The sequence below is a fragment of the Platalea leucorodia genome (genome assembly GCF_965183815.1).
Source record: "Platalea leucorodia genome assembly, chromosome: 5".
In the NCBI taxonomy this organism is placed as follows: Eukaryota; Metazoa; Chordata; class Aves; order Pelecaniformes; family Threskiornithidae; genus Platalea; species Platalea leucorodia.
This window is the reverse complement of record NC_138827.1, coordinates 15,223,801-15,243,807: the sequence shown is the minus strand read 5'-3', so window position 1 is coordinate 15,243,807 and position 20,007 is coordinate 15,223,801. Positions and strand designations below refer to the sequence as shown.

Genomic DNA, 20,007 nt, shown 5'->3' with positions numbered 1-20,007 from the left:
CGTGGTGACTGGGCGGGCACCGAGGGCCGCGCGCCGCGCGCGGGGGTGGGGCAGCTTCCGCTTCCGGGTCGCCTGCTCGGGGCCGGGGGGGGGCCTCGCTGCAGCTGCCGCAGCCGCCATCGCCGCCGCGATGCCGAAAGGAGGTGGGGGCCGGGCCGGGGGGATTCGCCCCGGCGAGGAGCGTTGGGGGTGGGAGAGGGTGGAGGGGGCTGAGGGGGCGTAGGCCCCTCAGGCCGCGGGAGGAGAGGAGGGGGAGGCCGTGGCTGTGGAGGCTGGGAGGGGGGCAGGGCTCCCCGCCCTCGGGTCTGAGGGGGGGCTCCGTCCCCGCTCTCCTCGGCCTTGGGGAGCTTGGGGGGGGGGGTGTCTCCTTTCCCCCTTCTCGGTCGCGGAGGGTCTTGGAGGGAAGTCCCCTTGCCGCACCCTCCCCCCCGCCACGGCTGTGTGTGGCCTCGGGGGGGTCTCGGTTTCCTCCCCGAGCCCGCTCGTGGGGGGCTTTGGGGGGAGCCTCGCCCCGCAAAGGCAGGGCAGATTCTCCACGTTTCTCACAGAGCTGGGTTTCCCATTCTGTGCCCCCCCAACAGCTGCCATGGGATCGCAGCAGCCCCTGGGGGAGTCCAGGCCTTGGGGTGCCAGGCCCTCCTCCGTGGGACCGGGAGCGGGCTGAGCCCCATGTGCTCCCCGCTGGGCTGGAAACTGCAGCCGGTTCCCCCGAGGCAGGGCCTGGGGCACACGGACACCCGGGGAGGGGAGTTTACAGGTACAGCGGGGATCCCGGGGGGCGTCCCGGGAGGCACGCAGGCGGTGTGTGGTGGCTGACGGCCTTCGCCTCCCGGTGGTTCAATGGTGGAGGCCTTCGGGGCTGGGTACGGGGAATCTGAGCAGCCGGGCAGAGGGTCCAGCCCTGAGGGGCAGCGCGGGGGGGATGCAGAGGGGGTCTTTGGTTCAGGGGCTCCAAACGCAGCTCCTTTCATGTGGCTCCAGCAGCTCCGCATCTGGGCATTATGGAGCGGGTACGGACTTGCTTGTGTGATTAAGGAGAGGTAATGAGGGACTGACAGGCTGTCAGGGCTGAGCTGGATCCACCCAGAACCTTCTCCAGATGCACCATCTGCATAATTGGCTCTTGTGCGAGCGTCGGTGAAACCCCAGTCATATACATTAATGTAAACCAGCCCTCGTCATTCATTTTCTCTGTAGTTTGCTCAGCATTTCCCAAGCTTTAGTACCAAATCTGCTTTCCTATTTAGATTTGTTTTTAAGCACTTTATTTTGTGTCCATTTGTACAATGTTAGAAGATAGGGCTGAAGCTTTCACATATTTTTTGTGAAGGCAAAGAACCGTGGTGGGTTATAACCCTGGTTGCCATACTTAAATGCCCCATAACTCAGGATTTCCTGCTCTGTATTTTGTTGTACAGTTTTAAATGTTTGTTACAAACCTTTTGCTTCTTGGGAAAAGAGGCATCTTTGCCCCCCCCCCCCCCCCAAGTCAGTAGGAGTTACATTATGGAATGGACTTTTGCACTCACTGTTTAATATAAAATGGGGATTTTAACCAGACATTGATAAGTTGTGTTACAGGATTATTTCTCATGATTTTGTTCTTTTTTTGAATAACTTGATTCAAAAAGAATAAGTGATTCCTTCAATATTCTTCTGTTCTCCTTGATTAAAATTCCTTAATTTTTCTGTTTAAAGCTGAAGACAAATGTATTTGAACATGTGCCTGCCTTAGGCGGCAGTGGTCTTTACTGCAGGTGAAATCTTTGGGTGATTATATTTTAAAAGTGCTTCACAGAGGAGGATAAGAATCATTATCCCTGTTTTACAGATGGGGAAACTGAGGCACAGAGCTGACATGAGTTGCGCAGCATGATGCGGTAGGTCGGTGGCAGATGTAGGACCGGCACGCCGCTTGTCTGACGTGTGGTTTGATCTCCCTGTGAAAAGAAGAGCCCCGTCCCTGCCCCATGCTGAGCTCCCCACGGTCCCTCCAGTGGCTGAGCGGGTGGTACTGCTGCTCCCGCTCAAAGGGGCCTTACTTCTCTGTGCGCGGGCTTGAGTATAAATGGGATTGATGCGCTCTTCAGTTTGCTTCCTTTTAGGCATTTAACATAAGATAATTTCTCTTGAGTTGCTTTCACCCCCCTTATTACTGCTTTTTATTTGCAGCAATAAGGCTTTTGTGTTCTTCAGTTCTGAGCCCAGTGTAAAATTCTGAGCCCAGCTGGACAAGAAGGCTGCCTGGCATCAGTTAAGCTTGTGGCACAGGATTGTTCTGGTTTATTTAGGTTTTCTTGGTGTTACGTAGTGTGTCAGGGATATTACTGTTGTTCCATCTAGAGCGATGTCATTTGCTGGGCAGTGAGGTAATGTCTCCTGGGCTAGAGCCCTCTGTGGCAGATCTCCTTCCCAGAGGGTGTCAGTATTGCCACGTGGGATGGTTGGGAACAGACAAACAGAAAACACACGTCTTTGGGTGCAGCAAAGCTTTTGGTTGCACTTGTGGTTTGAGAACCCACAGGCTTCCACAGCTGAGTTCAGAGAGAAGAATCTGGTCTCTGCACTTCTGCTTCATGTGAGAAAAACATCTTGGAAGCCTCTGTAAGGCTTCACAGTGGGATTTTTGAGATAATTTATTCCACAGCTCAGCTTTTACTGAGCTAAAACGTGTGAGTTTGTCTCTGGTGAGCCAGGAGGACTGGTCAGAAAATGTTGAATTTCTAAAGCTCGCAGCCCAAAGAGGCTGCCTGCACTGGTGCTCCCCGTCCCTCCGAGTCCAACAGCGCAGCCAGGCGTGGCCATGGCACAGTGGTACAGTAGTGACAGATCTCTCCCATGCGTCCTGCGCAGTCCCGAGGAAGGAGGGATGATCCCCTCAACCCTCCCAGTCACCATAAGGTTTCCATTGTCCTCGGCAGGTTAAGCGGGGAGGGTGAGAGAGCGCGCAAGGATTTCCTGCTCCTTCTGTCAGACTTCAAAGACTCCTGCAGTAGCAGAGAGCTCCCTTGCCTGAGCTGTTTGCTTTTTGCCAGTCTCGCACACCGGTTCTACCTTGAGCTCCCTAGCTCAAGGCTAGAGACTGACTCTATTCAGCTTGCTTTCCAGCAGTTCTTTGAGCTGTAAGAACATAAACAGAGTAGTCACTTGCAGGAAGCATTAATGGCTTCAGCAATTCATTAATCAACAGAATTTTGAACTTGAGAGCAGATCTTAGCGAGGCAGTCCAGCCAGCTAAGCTGACTTCCTGTGTCCTAGAGCTTGTTTTTATTTTTCCTTATAAAGCAGTAAAACATGGAGGCTCCTTTGAGTAGTTCTTCAGCTCTCATTATAATTCCCAAAGCTTTTGTCCAATTAGCTTCCTATTTTCTCTTGGCACAGCCTTAGTGTAGGGGAGGGGTTAAGGAGGCAAGCTTGTCGGAGAGTTGGTTGTAACCGCGGCTGCCGCAGGAGCATGCTGTGATTCCTCCTGTGCAGGAAACGCAGAGAGCGGCTGTGGGACTGAGCACCCCTTGCCAGCCCGGGAAGTGAATCAGAGAGGCCACAAGCGTAAGCATGGGTGGGCAAGGAAGGGTGGCGTCACCGAGAGCTGAGGGGGCACTTGGAAGGTCGTTTCCTGATAAATGGCGTCACGGCTCTGCGGTGTTTGAGGGACGGGGGTACCCCCTTTGGGCGGTACTTTCCTGGCTCCCTCTCTGTAGGACAAACCCATGCTTCATTTGGAAAATGCTGTACAGCTGATAGGCTGCTCTCGGTTCCCGTGTCTCCAAAACCAACCCAAGGGGAAAGAAAGAACTGATTCTCCGAGTATCTTTCAATAATCCCAATTCTCTGTGTAACTTACCCAAAATTCTTGGAGTGTTTCACTGAGACTGGCAAGTTCAGCGTGTCCTTTTTTCGTTGTTGTTTAGATTCTATCAGAGGAGCTATTTTGGTTTGTCCTATCTGCACTGAAAATCCAGAGAGAGTACTGCAGGAGGAGTAGACCTTTCTAGAAGCTTATCACTAAACCATTTATTAATTTTATTTTTTTGTACAGGTAGAAAAGGAGGCCACAAAGGCCGAGCAAGACAGTACACAAGTCCTGAAGAGATTGATGCCCAGCTCCAAGCAGAAAAGCAAAAGGCAAGGGTATGTGTTTGCCTACGTTACGTGCTTACTCATAAGTTCTGGCTTGTGCAGCATGCTTAACTTGCAGTTCATGAGAAATGGCAGCTTAGTCAAGTGTTGCAGGTCATTCTGTCAGTGATCACAATATGAATTCTGACTATCTCTGGCTGGGGAGACTGCAAGGTGTGATCCAGTCTGGTTCCTCACAGAAGTGAGGCCAGGTAGACCATCCAGTTCACAATTCAAAGGTTAAAGGATAGGGAAGACAATTACACAGCAGCTCTAGACATCTTTCCCCCCTATATTTCATCATTCTAGTCTCCAGTGTCAGTTAATTTTTTTATCCGTGCTCTGCAGCTTGGCTGTGGAGGAAAAGGACTCACATCTCAGCATCTTATTGTATATTGAAATTATTATATTTGCCCTCTTTCTCTTCCAGATTGAAAAGACCAAATTCCTTTGACTTCTTCCTGTGCACATGATTTTCTTGTTTGCCTCTGACTGGTAGGGAGAGAAAACAGAGTTTCCTGACTCGAGTCCTTTTTTAGGTGTGTTTGTATGCCCCAAAATAGGATTGTAACAGCTCCCCTTGCTTCCACAACTACCCGACTGGTATTATAAAAGGCACGGCTACTTTTTGCAGTACTTGCTCTCTTGTATTCACAAATTATCACAGCTACGATGGCACTCTCACTGCTATTCTTCTGTGACTTTCTGAAAGTGCTGCCTAAGCCCAAATACACTCTTCCAGCTGAAGCCTCACAGCACTGACTAAAGTAGGATAATTATACCCCATATAGGAAATACTGATGAATACCTCCCAGAAGAAGATCACTCTTTCAAGCAGTTATGAGCCATATTGTTGACTCGTTTTTAATGTTTTGACCAGCTGTAACTCAAGATGATTGTGTGGTTTGCTGCTTAGCCACATGTTCTGACTTTGTGTTGGATTTCTTCTTCCGAAGTATAACTCCTCTTGGTTTGTTTTCTGATTCCACCTTCTTGGTTTCATGCCATCTTTCCAAATTCTGAAACTGCTTATGGGTCTGATCCTGTTTTCCAAAATGATTCCAACTCCTACCAGTGCGATGTCATTCACAAACTTTATAAGTGTTCTCTACTTCCAAGTTGTTAATAAAAATACCAACTGGAAATGGAACAGAGCAAGCAAGGCCCCACTTGAAATGTCTGTCTTGTTTCAAAACAGAGAACTGCTCTTTGAGGATTTCACATAGTGATGGTTACATCTGACGCTATTTCATTAGGGAAAGCTTAAAAAAAAAAAAAATTAACAAAATTACTCCTCTTACTGCCCATACCTCATCCATTTTGCCAGTTGCTCTGATGAGGGATACTTTGCAATGGTAAAGCAAGTTATTCACACCCATGTTGGTTCTTCTAATCTTATCTTCTAATGATTTGCAAATTCATTCCTCTGACTGTGCTAAGAAGGCTGTCATTTCCTGGATAATGATGTTTTGGTTGATGGTTGTCAGTTTGCTCTTCTCTAGGTTTGTTTTTTTTTTTTTAATCTAGATCTAGGATGGGATCCAGCTCTACACTACATCTGTGTAGTTTCCATTCCCTGAGATATTGTGCACTGGAAACCCGGGCCAAAATGTCTCCTGGAGATCTTTCATTTGGGGAAAGTAAAGTGCCAGTTCTGTCTTTTACAACACTTTTCCTGGCCTGTTACACAGAGAGAACAGCAGAGTTGTTTAGAGGTGATCTGCCAGAGCAGGTGATGCACACTTATGTGTCGAGAATGAGCTCCTCTTGTTTTGTAGCAGCCAGGCACCTTTGGTGTCATAAGGGCCATGTCGGGAACAGCAGTGCTCTCAGAGCTGTCTCTTATCCCTCCAAAATGATCTCATTTAAGCGTCACTGCTGGATTTGGGATTGTTATTGACATACATTTTCTCTTATTTCCTGTGATTTTGTAGGAAGAAGAGGAGCAAGAAGAAGGAGGCGAAGGAGCAACAGGGGACCCCAAAAAAGAGAAGAAGTCTTTAGATTCAGATGAGAGTGATGAAGATGACGAGGATTATCAGGTACTATAATTCTCAGGGCACTTAATGCATTTGTATCACTCAGATTCTTGGGGCAGGAGATGCGCGGTCTTGACTCCAAGTTCTCTTTGAGAGCTACCTATAGTAAATTTTTTATGGAAGGACTATTTTTAGAAGCAAAAAACCCCCTCACTTTATTGCATTTTGACCTCAGAATGAAAACTTACGTATTTTTATAAGGGAAATAGAAAGGCAAGAATATTTCAAAAAAGGCTGAAGATGCCTGGTAGTATAAATCTTGGTTCATAAATGGTTTTGCTGTCTGGTAGTGAAAACCTCTTGAATTCTGCTTTTGGGGTGTGTTGCAGTGTATTTGATGAGCTCTGATACAACACGATGTTGAGTATGAGAGAGCTTCTTAACCTTCCTCTTGTTCTTGAACCTCAGCAAAAGCGCAAAGGAGTGGAAGGGTTGATAGACATAGAGAATCCCAATCGTGTAATTCAGACAACCAAAAAAGTAACTCAGCTGGACCTGGATGGACCTAAGGAACTCTCGCGACGAGAGCGGTGAGTCTTTCCTGCTGCCTTGGCAGGAGCTAGTGCGTTCCTGGAATTTCATCCTTGCTGGTGGTGGCAGCTTAACACAGGGAAATGTTTCCCTGCTGTGTATGCGTTGGTGTTTCAGGGAAGCCCTTTAAGTGTGTTACTTTCTAAAGCAGACACTGAACAGCAGCAGACTGTCAGGCAGGAGTCACTGCAGTGCAAAATGTCTTTCCTGACAAACTTTACAGAAGTTGTCTGTTCTCTGGGAGTAGCTGTGGCCATCCTGGAGCCAGGCAGCTTGGCCAGGTGCACTAAGAGAGTGAAGTCTGTTGCTGTGAAGCAGATGTAGACCATTCCTTTCCTGAAGTTTTACACCAAAAATCAGACCTAACTGAAATCCATTAACCAGAGGTCACCTTGGCATCCGCTTTAATCTTGCTACAGAAGGTGCCCTAGTGACAGGTAGCGGTTTCCCAGATTCCAGGGGTCGTGGTGAAATTTTTGTCTGAGCAGATGAGTAAGATGAGAACCAAAGTTTAATCTTCCAGTTCCATTTAGCAATGGAGAGTTTCAGAGTGAAAGATTTAAGCTTGCTTATTTGGGCTAGATTGCTTCAGCAGAAGGACACCTTTGAGGGTAAAGCTGGGGAAAAACATATCATGGTGCTGTGCAGTCTGGGGCTAATTCGTTTGACCTCATTGTGTGTCAGTGTCCTTATTTAGCTGAACGAAAGTAGAAATAATCTCTCTCATCACCCCTGTTCAAACCCTGCGATAGATAGAACCTGTGATGGAAAACTGGCGACAGGGCCCCCCAGTCTGTGTGGGCAATGTCCTCACCATCCCTCCCAGTCAGAAAGCTCCCCCTCTCTGCCTGTACCTGCATGCTCGCTTGGATACTCAATGACTGGTGTGTTTCACTCACACAGAGAGGAAATAGAGAAACAAAAGGCAAAAGAAAGATACATGAAAATGCACCTAGCTGGCAAAACAGAACAAGCGAAGGCAGATCTCGCCCGACTAGCCATCATTCGGAAGCAAAGGGAAGAAGCTGCCAGAAAGAAAGAAGAAGAAAGAAAAGGTTAGAGAGTAATTAATCATATCCTGTTACTTTTCTTTGCAATGGCTGTACTGCCAAGAGGCATGATTTCTCATATCGCACATGGTAATCCCTCGTCTCCTGAGACTGTGTGGTGTTGCTGAGTGTCACTACAACTTCTCTCATCAAAACCAGGTTCAGCTGTTTCATTCTTATAAAGCTCTTGCTTTATTAAGCTCTAGGACATCTGAACAGGGAAAGAGAGAAGGGAATTGTCCTTGATATCCATATTGTCGTCAGCCTCCCAAGCAATGCTTCCTCCAGTTTGGGAGTTTAGCGAGTTCCTTGTGCTGGGTGTGATTTATCTGCTTTGCATGCTGGGGATCCAAACTGCCCCAGGAATGTGCAGCGCTCCTCCCCTGCCAGGACTTTCTCTTCAGCTCTGATAGGTGTGAACCAGAAGTCTGATGAACATGTGTTCTTAGTGGCTTCCACGGAGAAATTTGTGTATCAGCATCAGGGTGATTTGTGGACGCCTGAAGAGAGGCCGAGGACAGGAGGGAACATGCAAGGGGAGCTGCTCCTCTGAACTCTGGAGGGGATCTGCCAGGGATTGGCGGGAGGGTCAGATTTTTTTCTGTTATCTCGCTGTACATGGCTAGCAGGATTTTGGTTGCTGGGGCTGTCAAACCACCGCCAGTCCCTGATGTGCTTTGTGAAGTGATGAAATCTCTGTTCTTTTCCTCCCCCAGCAAAAGATGAAGCGGCCATGGCAGGTAAAAGACTGCAGTCACTATCCCTTAACAAGTAAGCACAGGACATGCAAGAGGAGGAAACGCCAGGGAACTGTGCCTGGTGCCTGCCAGGAACTCTGTCGTGTTGCATACCATCGATGCCACGTAGGGTGTACTGCGGCATCGAAGTCACCTTCACCTCCAAGAGACACTGACGATGTGTTTGTCTTCATCCTGGCACAGATTTCCATTTGGGGTTAGGGGCAGCTGCCATCTTTGGTGCAGAACTGTGCTGAACAGCAATTCTCTGTAACAGTTTGGAAACCTGAATGTTTTTGCTGTTTTTAGGATTAAGAACTCATAGACAGGGGACTGGGTGGGAGGGAGCTGTGCGGGAGGGGAGATGCTTCAAATATTAGATTGCAAGAAAATAGATTGTGGGGTCATTGTGGGGTGGGGCATGGGGTGGGGAACTTTGACTTGCTAGCGAAGGCCCAAAGGATAACGTATCTGAGGAATCCCTTTGGGCAAATGGCCCGTAAAATTCTGCTGCAGGGTGTTGCAGTATCATCTGGGAGCCTGACTTCATGGACATCTGGCGTGCCGTCCCTTCCTGGTTTCATCCCTCCTTTCTTGCAGCCAGTCTCCCCTTTTCCCTCCTCTTCATTTTTTTTTTTTTTTTTTCCTTCTCCTTATTAGGGATAGTGCCAGTTTTTAACCACATCATCCTTTGTTTAAAGGAAAAAAACAAACAACATTAATTGTATCAGACCCAGATGGGGAAAAAACTTTATCAAGTTTAAAAACCACCACCAACAGAACTTGTATATTTGGCTGATTAAAATGTAAATTATCATAACTGCTCTGTCCTTGTCCTGAGTGTGTGTAAACGAACACAAGCGTACAGGCTGCTGCTGCGATGCAAGGTGCAGTAGCAGTCTGGTGGTGTGGCGACTTCTACGGCTGCTGCTTTGCCGTTTCTCTGTGGTGTTTCTGGTGTGGAATTTGGCTCGAGGTTCAGGAGCTCCGTCAGCAGATGCAGCCTGAAGGCACAAAGCTTTTCCTGCTGCCTCTGATCGACGTCTTGCACAATCTGATTATCACAGTGGAGAAAACAATTACCCTCAGGCTGCTGTCCAACCTAGTCACTGTGTCAGAAGGCCAGCCCCAGAACTGTCACCCCCGTCAGCCGTCTTATTTCAGGGTGTAGGGCTGCTGGAACAGGAGATGCTCTAACCCGCTGTGCCCCAGGGAGTCCCGCTGTCAGCCTGCGCTGGGGACACCAGCGCTTCCCAGACTCGCTGGCCAAAGGCTGGAGGAGATTCGCCCCCCGAGCTGAGGCGGGAGCTCTCGGAGTCGCTAGCAGAGACGTTTTTGAGACAGGGGCTATCTTCAGGGAGGCGTGAAAGATGAGCGGTACCAGGAGAGGTGCCCTTGCTGTCAGCTCCAAGAGGGAAGAACTGATACGGTGGGGACAGGAGTGACACACAAAGTCCTTGGAGCGCAGGGAGGCGGATGGAGCGGGATGGTGGGAGGCAGGGGGCTGATGCCTGCGACGGAGCAGGGCAGGAGCCACATGTGGAGGGGGAGAGAGAAATGGGCCTGTTCACATGGGGTGGGATGGGGCACACGTAGAAACGGGTGGAAAAATATTTTCCCAGTAGAACACGTCTCTAACTAACATGTAGACCAGAACCGGAATGTCGTTGTCCCTCTCTGCCAGCGAGGACTCCCCTCCTGGGCTGCGGTCAACGTAAGGGCCGCTCTGCTTTGAGGGGCACCGCCAGGACGGGCTTTAACCCGAGCTGTCACAGCGAGGTCTGATCCCGGGAGGAGCAACCACGTGGCACTGCGCAGGTTCCTTTCCCTCTTGGTGATAAATGTGGGATCTCCCTCGTGGAGACGCTCAGTTTAAGACAGGGCAATGCCGGAGGTGGGGCTGGGCATCTTGCCTGCCCCGACACACCTGCCCCGGTACTGGTTCTTCTTCTGCCTTAGCCAAAGCCCTTACCAACCACTTCACCGTGATTTCATACCCTGTATGAAATGTGTCACCCTGCTCATTGTTTACCATGTGCAGTTAAACCCTGCTCTGAAATGTAGAAAGATTTACCCACTTCTTACAGCTTCTTCAAAGGCTCCTTGGCACTCCCAGGAGCAGCTTTCTCCTCCCAGCGTGGCTGTGAGATGGGACTGCTCATACCCCGAGTTAGAGATGAGGAAGGTGGAAGTCGGAGGTGCTCTGGTCAAAAGAGCCCGGCAGCCTGCGGTAATGGGCTGGAAAGGGGCAGGATTGGTTCGGCAGCCCAAGGTTTCTGCGCCGGCTCCCCGGGCATGGGATTGCACACCTGACGGGATTTGGCCGGTGTCCAGGAGGAGCTCGGTGCCAGGAGCAATACGGGAAACCTGCGCTCCCTCACCACCTCCATCCTCTCCCCTCCCTTTTCTCTAATACCAGTCCTGGTTTGAAATCGTGCTGAAGCAGGGAACGGGAGGTGACGTTCCCCTTATCCCCATGGTCCCGATTCATCCTCAGAGCTGGCGGCAGAAAGGACGTGACCACCCGTGGCGAGATGCGGCGCAGCAGCTGTGACATGCTCTAATCACACACGTGTCCGCGCTGAACTTGTTTAAAAAAAAAAATAAAATCATTGGATTTATACAGGAAAATCCTTACTTTATTTTTTACTTCTGTAAGCGATGTATGACCAGCATCAGGTAGGATGGTAACAAAAATAGTAAAAAAAAATTGTTTTCTTTGTCTGAGAGCAGCCGCCGGGGCTGGCTGGCAACCGGGGAAGCATGCTGGTGGCATTGTGGCCGGCTTGCGGGGCACGGGGGCTCGCGGGGGAAAGCAGGCAGGCACAGCAGAGCAGAGGCAGGCTGGCAGCTGGGATGCCCTTCCCGGCTGGCTCCTTCATTTGATCTTGAGATCCTTCAGTGCTGATTCCAGGCTCTAAAATGAAACGGGAGGTCATTCATCATCAGCTTTTTGCTTTCCAAGGCAACTGGAGGTGGCCGGGGAGTGAATGGGGGGCACAGTTGTGGTGAAAGCTGTCCCCTGGGCTGCCAATGCGTCCCCGCGGGGAGGAGATCCCAACTTCGGCTGGTTTGGGCTCATTTTTCAAGCCATGCGGCCAAACTGAAGCCAGGAGAGGGTGCTGGATCCCTGCTCAAGGCTGGCGTCACCCTCCCCCGCCCCGATGGTGAGCTGTGAAAGTGCCACCCAGGGGTGTCGCCTACCCAGCCCTGGGTTAAAGGAGATCCCACCCAGGACTGTGGGACCCCCGTGGGCAGGATGGGCCCCACCACCACAGCAAAGAGCTGCGCAGCAGCGAGGTGAGGGGATTGCAATTAGAGCTGTGGCTAATGAGGGTTCAACACTGGGTGCTCCCAGCCTGGGAGTCCAAGGCATTGCAGGGACGCCTCACCTTGACGTCCCAGATGCTCATGCCGCCGTCCATCCCTGTGGTGCAGAATTGCGAGCAGTTGGCCTTCCCGCCTGCCAGCACCGAGATCTGGCTGCAGGGTGCAAAGAGGTGGCAGGGAGTCAGCCCCAGGCCCCCGCTGAGCCCTCGGGGCTGCCTGGTCATCAGTGGGTGGGAGTAGGGCTGGATTGCTTTGTCTCCCCCACCCTTGTGCAGGGATGCTCCAGGGATGCTCTGGGGTTTTCCCAGCTACCAGGGCTGGACCCCTCCATCTCCCCCACCCATGTGCAGGGATGCTCCAGGGGTATCCAAGGATGTTCAGGGATGCCCAGGGCTGTCCCAGCTCCTGGGCCTGGACCCCTCCATCTCCCCCACTGACATGCAGGGATGCCCAGGGATACTCCATGGATACCCAGGGATGCTCCAGGAATGCCCAGGGATACCCAGGGATGCTCCGGGAATGGTCCAGGGCTGGCCCAGCTCCTGGACTGGACAGCGACACAGCCAGGGGATGCTCAGGGGCCAGCACCTCCAAGCAGCCCCCGAGGTGGTCCAGCCGAGCCTGTCCCCCTCTTCTCCCCCCCAGTACACACCTGATGCTGTTCTTGTGCAGGGTGTCCAGCGTGGCATTGGTGGTGTCCGAGCTTGCTTTCTTGTCCAGGTTCTGGAAGCGCTCGCGGGCAGTGAGGCCGCGCTGGGAGCTCTGCTTGGGGACGTCCAGCTTCCCCCCGAAGGTCAGCGCGCCCTGGCTCTCCTCATAGGTGAACAGCATCGGGTAGCAGTCGTGGCCCTGGGGAGCCAGGCAGCCCTGCTCAGCACCCTCCTGTCGGCTCCCAGCACGGCACCCACCCCGCGTCCCCAGCCCGGACTCACCGCAGCCACCAGGCTGTTTTCAGTGATGAAGGTGACGGCCAGGAGGGGCAGGGTCTCGGTGCACAGGGAGGCGACGCTACGAGGGAGGGCAGGGCGTTAGCAGGGAGCTGAGCTTCAGCCTCTGCGCTGAGACTGGCACAGCTCATGACACAGGTGGAAGCCACAAGACCGCAAGAAGAGGATGTCCCGCCTCCTCTGACCAAGTCTGCTTGCCCCTTCACCACCCCAACCCAGATGCCTCCATCCTTGGATCAGTTTTGGGGTCAACCCCCCCCCGCCACCCATGGCATGGCCGCCCCCACCCCCCCACAAGCCCCCTCTGCTCCCCAGCTCTGCTTACGCCATCTTCTTGTTGGCATCGGCGAGGCAGAGGGTGCTGTCGTGGCTCACCCAGGCAACACGGGCACCGCTGGCCGAGAAGCAGATGCTGTGCACCCACCCGCAGCTGCTGCTTGACTCAAACATCAGCTCCCCAAAGGGCATCTTGGAGCCCCACGGCGTGGGGCTGGGCCGCTCCTCCACCTCCTTGATGTAGGCTGAGAAGATCCTGGGGCAGGGGGAGAGCTCTTGTGTGCCTCAGTTTCCCTGCCAGAGCCCATAAGGTGCCCTGCTGCCTCCTGTGCCCCACTGGGTGCTCTAACACTGGAATAGTCCCCGGGGCACCCCCCAGCCCCCTCCCCCCATCTCCCCTGCACCCCATTCCTGGCTCCCAGCAGCACCTGGAGGGGCAAAGCCTGCCCCACAGGCAAGCCCGGGCACTGGGCTGCCCCACACACCTCTGTGCTGTGCCAGGGTGGGACCCCAACCCATCCCTGGGGGGTTCCCCCACCTCAGGCCCCCCCAGTTGCCCACCCCACCCTGCTCCTCACCGGCACTTGAAGTCACAGGAGCCGGCAGCCAGGAGGACGTTGTTGGGGTGCCAGTCAAGACTGAGCACCGTGGAGCGGATAGGCTTCTTGATGTGTTTGCAAACCCACCTGTGGGGAGAGCAGTTGGCATCAGTGGGGGAGCACCACACCCCTGGGAACCCTCCCGGGCTTTTGGAGGGCTGGCTGAGGGTGGTCGGGGCTGCAAGCACCCCAGAAGCTGCCCTGGGTGACCAGCCTGCAGCAGCAGCCAGGGCACGGGGACAGCATGTCCCATCCCCAGCAGCAGGGTTTTGGAGCGCCTCCCTCCATCTTCCCATCTATCTCCTCTTCCAACCCTTCCTCCAGCTCCTCTCTATCTCCCCCATCTCCTCCTGTCTCACCTCCTACTCCTCTGGTCTCTTATCTCCCAACCCATGTCCCTTCCATCTCCCCTCCACCCATCTCCCCATCCCACCCTCCCTCTCCCCATCCATGTCCCCTCCATCTCCCCCAGAACAGGCCCGGTGAGGCCACGGTTGAGCCTCACCAGTCATTCTCCTGCTCAAAGTAACAGATGGAGATGAGCCGGGAGCCGCTGCCCACAGCAAACTTGTTCTCCTTGGGGGACCACTTGACGCAGCGGGCGGCCCGGTTGATCCGCAGGATGACCAGGGTGGGTTTCCAGACGTTGCCCTTCAGGGTCCAGACGTAGGCATTGCGGTCGGTCCCACATGTCACCAGCCGGTTGCTCTCAGGGGCCCAGTCGATGCCTGGAAGGCAGAGGGGGGTGATGGTGGCCAAGGGAGCCTTGCGGATGGGGATGGGTCACTCAGGGCTGGAGGCCATTTGGGGGCAGAGTTGTTCTGGGTGGTCTCTGCTCCAGAGTCTTTCTTTGCCCTACTCCCACATCCATCCCAAATCATCCCACCCCATTCCATTCCAACCCATCTCTTCCATCTATCTGTCCATCCCTTCCCATCCATCCATCCATCCCACCCCACCCCACCCCACCCCATCCATCTCATCTGACCTCATCCCTCCCCCACCCCATCCCTCTCCATCTCTCCCATTCCATCCATTCCACCCCGGGTGCCTTCTGACATGCTGGATCGGGAACAGGAGAGGTAGACACAACCTGCTCCCTCTCCTCCACCCACTACTCAACCCCCATCCAGAAGCTGCTGGTGCCACCAGGTGGGGTTGGGACCATTGCCAGGGCAGGGCCACCTGCCAGCTATGTCCCCGTCCCCTCCGTCAGCCAGGACTCACCCGTCACCTGCCCGTTGTGCTCCTTCAGCTCGTGGACCTTGCTCCACTTGGCCCCGTCCTTGCGGTAGATGTGGACCTCATGGTTGTTGGGGCAGAGGGCGATTTCTGCGGGGTGAGAGCAGCCAGGGCAAAGCCCTCCCCTGTGTGGTGGGCTCTGCCGGGGGTGGGAGCAGGGCCAGCCAGCATCAACCTGCCCCTTCCTGTGCTCCAGGCTCAGTGGAGCATGGTGAGACCCCACTGAGCCCCATCTGCATGGTGGGGTTCCACCAAGCCCCCCAGCCTCCGCCCTGTGCTGCCCCAAAGCTGGCCCTGCTCCTGCAAACTGCCCCGACAGGGAAGGGAGAAGCTCCTCCCATCCCAACAGCCCAGCGTCCTCCCTTCCCCAGCATGTGGTCCCATGGGAGGGATGGGATGGGATGGGGTGGGATGGGATGGGATGGGATGGGATGGGATGGGATGGGATGGGGTGGGATGGGGTGGGATGACTGCGGGTGCTCAGCTCCCATCCAGCCCCATCCTGCCCTGCCTACCCAGCATGCCAGCCCCAGCAGAGAAAGCCCTTTTTGTTCTCTCCCACATCCCCCACGCCGTGGCCGGGAAATGCCATCGGCCATGAATCACCCGGCTCTGCTCTCCTCTCCTCCGCAGTACTTTGCTCATCCCTCCCTGCGCTGGCTGCTGTGGTGCCTCGGGGCTGGACGCTGTCCTGGCACCCCCTGCACTGGGCTCTGTCCCGGCAGCGGGACCAGGGGGATGCAGGGGGGACATGTGCCGTCCCCAGCCCCAAAATCTGTCTGTGGCAGGACCTGCTTCCCCAAACCCAGCCCCGACCCAGCCCTGCCCCATCTGGGGGGGCATCACCCACTGCAGGGATGTTCAGCCAGGGCAGTCAGTGCTTCAGGCCATCCCTGGGGATTTTGGGATGGGGTGCCCTGGCTGTACTTACGGGTCCGGTCCTTGTTCCAGGCATGGCAGCTGATGGGCTCCAGCAGGAAGCTGTGGTAGGCCATGGCTTGCAAGCTGGGGACAGGGCGAGACCCCCATGGCCATCAGGAGATGCTGCTCTGGCCATGGGGACAAGCCCCCTGTGCGACCCCCCACTCCCAGCCCCACGGAGCATCCCCTTCTGCCAGGATCACCCCATGTTGCAGCCCACCACATCCTCTCTCTGCCAGGGAAGGGGTTTCCCTGAGGATTTCCAAGCTCAGAGTCTGCCCAAGCAAGGGAGAAGGGTGCCCCAGCGGGTCCAGCTCGGGAGGGTCCAGGTGGAGCTGGAGGAGACGTTCCCCATGGTGCTGCCCTGTGGCCGGGCACCCCACGCTGAGTGTCCCATGGCCAGGTGCCAAATGGGTGCCCATGGCCAGATGTCCACAGCTGGGTGCTCCATGCCCAGGCACCCCATAGCTGGGTGGCATGTGGGTGTCCCGTTGACAGATGGGAAGCGGGAACCACTTCCAGGGACTTCCAAACTGTGCCATCATCCTGCCCCAGCCAGGCACACGGGGACCCCGGTGCCAGCATCGCCAGTCCCACGCACATCCCGGGGGTCCTCCCATAAGCAGCACCTCCTCCCTCCAGCTGCTCCCACCAGCCCTGTGGGGCCAGATCTGTTTGTTCCCTCCCCGCCTCTCATTTAGGAAAAGCCAAACCCCATGGAGGCACCTCCATCCCATCCCGTCCCATCCTGTCCCACATGTGCTCAGCCCCGGCAAGCCAGTGACTAATCCCTTCCCCTGGCTGAGCTCCCACCGCTCCCGCCAGCGCCCACCGCCCGCTCCGGTGTCACAGGATGAAGCAGCTTCCTGCAAGCCCACGCTGGGTGCTGCGGGACTGGGAAGGGCTCGGAGCAGGGGTGCAGCCCCTTGGCCATTCAGCTGAGGTAAGGCGGGGATGTAGGGAAACACCTCGCCAGGGCGTGACGGGCGGGGATTACTCACAGTTTGCCTCTCAGCTATTTTGGGAACTCCCTGAACACTGCCCGTTTTCTTTGGCAGCTAAAAACGGTACAGGGGAAGGAAAAAACTCCCTCCTAGCAAACCTCTGTCCCCAGGCTGGTGAAAAGAAAATCCATGGAGCTCCATCACCTGCCTTTCGCACATGGAGAATTCCCAATGCTGATGCACAGCCCAACCCCTGCTATCACACACCCCACGGCCGAGCCCCTGCCAAAACACCCGTCCTCACCGGCCAAGGACGTGGGCATGGCTGAGCAGGCAGCTGCCCAACCCCAGCCACACCGATCCCACCAGGGTTCAACACAGGGTGGCCCACAGGAGGGTACAAAGCCGCTGCCACCGCATGCCTCTGCCCCGAGCCCTGCAGCGGGAGCTGCACTGCGAGTGCCAAATAAAATCATTGGCAAGGGGGGATGCTGCTGTTGGTATTGCAAAAGACGAGGAGGAGAAAAGCGTGAGAAATGGGGACCTGGCTGAAACGGCTCCCAGGGAGGAGGGATGGGAGGCAGAGCACGCCATGGCGCTTTCTGGCTTCAATGTTTGCTAAGAAAAGAGCGATACTTTTTTTTTTTTTTCAGGTGATTTGGATGCTCAGAGGCCTGGACCCTTCTCCCCAGGGCTCTTGCTGTTCACCCATTCAATGCCAGCCCCTGAAGGGACGGGCTCGGCCGCAGTGCCGGGGAGCGGAAGCCGTCCTCCAGCCACTGCGGTAAGAAGCAAGGGCTGCTCAGCCATTCGGGCTCCAATCGCTCCCTGCAGCGCTTTACGTTTCATTTCCCCAGCGGCTGGTTTACGGCCAGTTCCCTGCCGATGCCCCGTGGGCTGAGCCATGCTCCCACCCGGGGGGGAATCGTGGGGTGCTCCGAAGAGCATCGGAGGGGCCGTGGCTATCCCCCTGCTCGACACAGAGGCTCTCAAGGGAGGAAAATGGGCATTTTCAGATGGCCAGACAGGGCGGGATTGGGACCCAATGCAGCTCTGTTATCTCCCCAGTCAGCCCTGAGGCGCCAAGCAGTTCGGAAACATCCTTGGAGGAGATAACCAAACCTTGGCAGGAGCCAAGCGCTGGGGGCTCCTCCCGCTCCCAGGGAGGAAGCTGTGCAACGGAGGAGCTGTATTTTCGTTTTTGCTGAGCCTGGTGGGGCAGTGGGAGGTGGGTTTATACCCGGTAGCGCAGGGACATGGTGATGGTCCCACCAGGAGCCGCAGGACCCCATGAAGCTGTCCCTGGCCACCGTGGTGGCCTGGTCCTCCTGCACCACCAAGACCCTGGTACAGACCCCTGGGAGCCCCTCTGCTCCCCGTGGCGGCTGCAGGGTGTTACCCCCCCAAGCTCCTGCCAGCCAGGCCGGGGACACCCTTCCTCAGTCCCCGACGTTGGTGTGGGGTACCCCAGGAGCCAGCTTGGCCCTGGGGGAACATCACTGCCCCAGGGCAGATGAAGGGCAGCTCTGACCCTCCTCTTTTTCGCGCTGGGTAAAGCTGGAGGCATCTGATGCCTGAGGAGCAGAGGACAGATTGCCGGCTGCTCTGCCAGCACCAAACCCCGCGGGACCCCTGCGGGACACCCTTTCCAACACCCTACAGCTGCCGGGCCTCCGGCACGAGAATAAAACTCAAACTTGCTGCCAAAGCTGAGAAAAAAAAAAAGCCCAAAACACAGCAAAAGCAGAAACTACAAGCGGCAAGGAGCTGCCTGCACCCCCCTCAGACCCCAAAGCAGCCCCAGCCGGGGGTCCCTGCCTCCCCTTGAGCAGGGTGTGAGCACCCAGAGAGGTGATGGCCACAGCCCCCACGGGACGGACCCAGCTCCTCACCGGGGTGGCAGAGCTGCCTCCTCGCTCCTTACCTTGCTGGGCTGTGCAGGCAGGGCAGGCAGGACAGGCAGGGCTAGTTCATGGACTCTGGGCAGTCGACACGAACGGCAGCCCGGAGCGAGCGGCGGGAGCTGCTGGCTGCCCCGTGGAGGCAGCCCGACTTCCCTTTTCCTCTCCGAGAAATGCAACCACTTCCTTACGTGGGCGTTGGGGGAGCGCAAAGCAGCTCGGCGGCCGCCCTGCCCCTGCCTGCCTGCCTGCGAGCCAGGCCTCTCCGCCGTCGACGCACGTGGATGAGCCACTGGCCCCAGGATGCTCCCAGCAGTCCCCACTGCTCGGCGGGACGCGGGCAACTTGCCCTGGGTGCACTGGGGAAGGATGCAGCCAGGAGAGCGGAGGGGAAGGAGGCCCATCCTCTCCCTCCAGCTTCAGGAGGGTTGCTCGCTCGCCCAGTCCCCAATGTGTTTCGGGGGGATGGATGCAGCAGGGAGGCCCTGCCTGCCGGTGCTGGCCCGCAGCAGGCGATAGCTGTGGTCGGAGCCCACCCGGGGCGAGACGTGCGTCGGCATCGCCTCCCACAGCCAGGGAGATTCACAGCTCGGCAGGACCCCGCGGCGCCTGGATCTGGCCGCCCTGAGCAGCAGCTGCTGCTGGTTCCTGCATCCCACTGAGCCCAGTAGGACCCGAGCCCAGGCTGGCTGCAGTCACGGCTGTGCGCATGTACCCCCACCTACCAGCCATGCACCCCTCTATTTTTTTCCCTCCTGCTTCAGAGCAATTAATTTTTATCCCTTTCCCAGTCGGGCAGGGTAACTCCCAGGAGCTCAGCTCCTGCTGGAAGGAGAGATGGGCTTCAGCTTCTTGCTCCCCTGCTGCAAGCTGGCTGCAGAGTCATGCGTGGAGGGATGCACTCACCCCTTCCCTGCCCGAATAACATCACAGAAGCAGGGCAGCAGCGCATTGGGGTCTGGTACAGGGAGGGAAGGGCCCTGACGGGGCTTCTCAGCTGCAGGTTGTGGATACAATAACCTCGTATTTGTTGAGCTGCAGAATTAATCCCCATGTGCAGGGTCAGCTGTAAGGGCTCTGCGGGGTGGCACTGAGCAGGCAGCTCATCTTGGTCCTCAAGTCCGTCAGCCATGCTTCACTTCATATGTGTTGCCATGATCCCATCAGACACACATGGAGATCCCGTGATGTCCCCGGAGGGTGGTGGGTCTCTGCAGCTCTGGTCAGGAGTGAATCCCCACGGTGGGAAAAGTCCCTCTCGGAAGCAGCGAGCTGCCCCGTCCTCCAGCAGCAGTTTGCCCATTGCAGCGCCCAGCCTCGCCCCCAGCATCGCTGCTGCCCCAAATGCAGCAAGTGGGACGCAGCTCCCACA

General features: G+C 55.5%; 2 protein-coding genes across 3 annotated transcripts; one reads left to right on the top strand and one right to left on the bottom strand.

Moving 5' to 3' along the window:
- Window positions 1-60: 60 nt before the first annotated feature.
- Window positions 61-8,833, top strand: PDAP1 (PDGFA associated protein 1). Of its 2 annotated transcripts, none has more exons than XM_082312011.1 (6): window positions 61-143; window positions 4,040-4,125; window positions 6,054-6,161; window positions 6,567-6,688; window positions 7,593-7,744; window positions 8,455-8,833. In XM_082312011.1, the coding sequence occupies exons 1-6, from the start codon at window positions 131-133 to the stop codon at window positions 8,511-8,513; spliced, it is 540 nt and encodes a 179-aa protein (XP_082168137.1). In that variant the 5' UTR covers window positions 61-130; the 3' UTR covers window positions 8,514-8,833. The 2 variants fall into 2 exon arrangements, with proteins under 2 accessions (XP_082168137.1, XP_082168136.1); XM_082312010.1 differs by having other exon boundaries at window positions 4,040-4,131.
- A 326-nt stretch (window positions 8,834-9,159) lies between these two features.
- Window positions 9,160-18,805, bottom strand: ARPC1B (actin related protein 2/3 complex subunit 1B). Its single transcript, XM_082312009.1, has 10 exons — window positions 18,659-18,805; window positions 15,801-15,874; window positions 14,855-14,959; window positions 14,133-14,355; window positions 13,607-13,714; window positions 13,078-13,284; window positions 12,738-12,813; window positions 12,458-12,654; window positions 11,868-11,958; window positions 9,160-11,392 (listed from the first exon to the last, which is right to left on the bottom strand). The coding sequence occupies exons 2-10, from the start codon at window positions 15,862-15,864 to the stop codon at window positions 11,354-11,356; spliced, it is 1,110 nt and encodes a 369-aa protein (XP_082168135.1). The 5' UTR covers window positions 15,865-15,874; window positions 18,659-18,805; the 3' UTR covers window positions 9,160-11,353.
- Window positions 18,806-20,007: the final 1,202 nt, after the last annotated feature.

What these genes read in the sequence shown, in the direction of transcription:
- ARPC1B (XM_082312009.1), bottom strand. Translation starts at nt 15,864, where the DNA reads ATGGCCTACCACAGCTTCCTGCTGGAGCCCATCAGCTGCCATGCCTGG. An exon ending in CTGGAACAAGGACCGGACCC is followed by an intron (nt 14,960 to 15,800) that starts GTAAGTACAGCC and finishes CTCACCCCGCAG; the next exon opens with AAATCGCCCTCTGCCCCAAC. An exon ending in TGAGCATCTGGGACGTCAAG is followed by an intron (nt 11,393 to 11,867) that starts GTGAGGCGTCCC and finishes GTTTCATTTTAG; the next exon opens with AGCCTGGAATCAGCACTGAA.
- PDAP1 (XM_082312010.1), top strand. An exon ending in GAACTCTCGCGACGAGAGCG is followed by an intron (nt 6,689 to 7,592) that starts GTGAGTCTTTCC and finishes TCACTCACACAG; the next exon opens with AGAGGAAATAGAGAAACAAA. An exon ending in GAAAGAAGAAGAAAGAAAAG is followed by an intron (nt 7,745 to 8,454) that starts GTTAGAGAGTAA and finishes TTCCTCCCCCAG; the next exon opens with CAAAAGATGAAGCGGCCATG.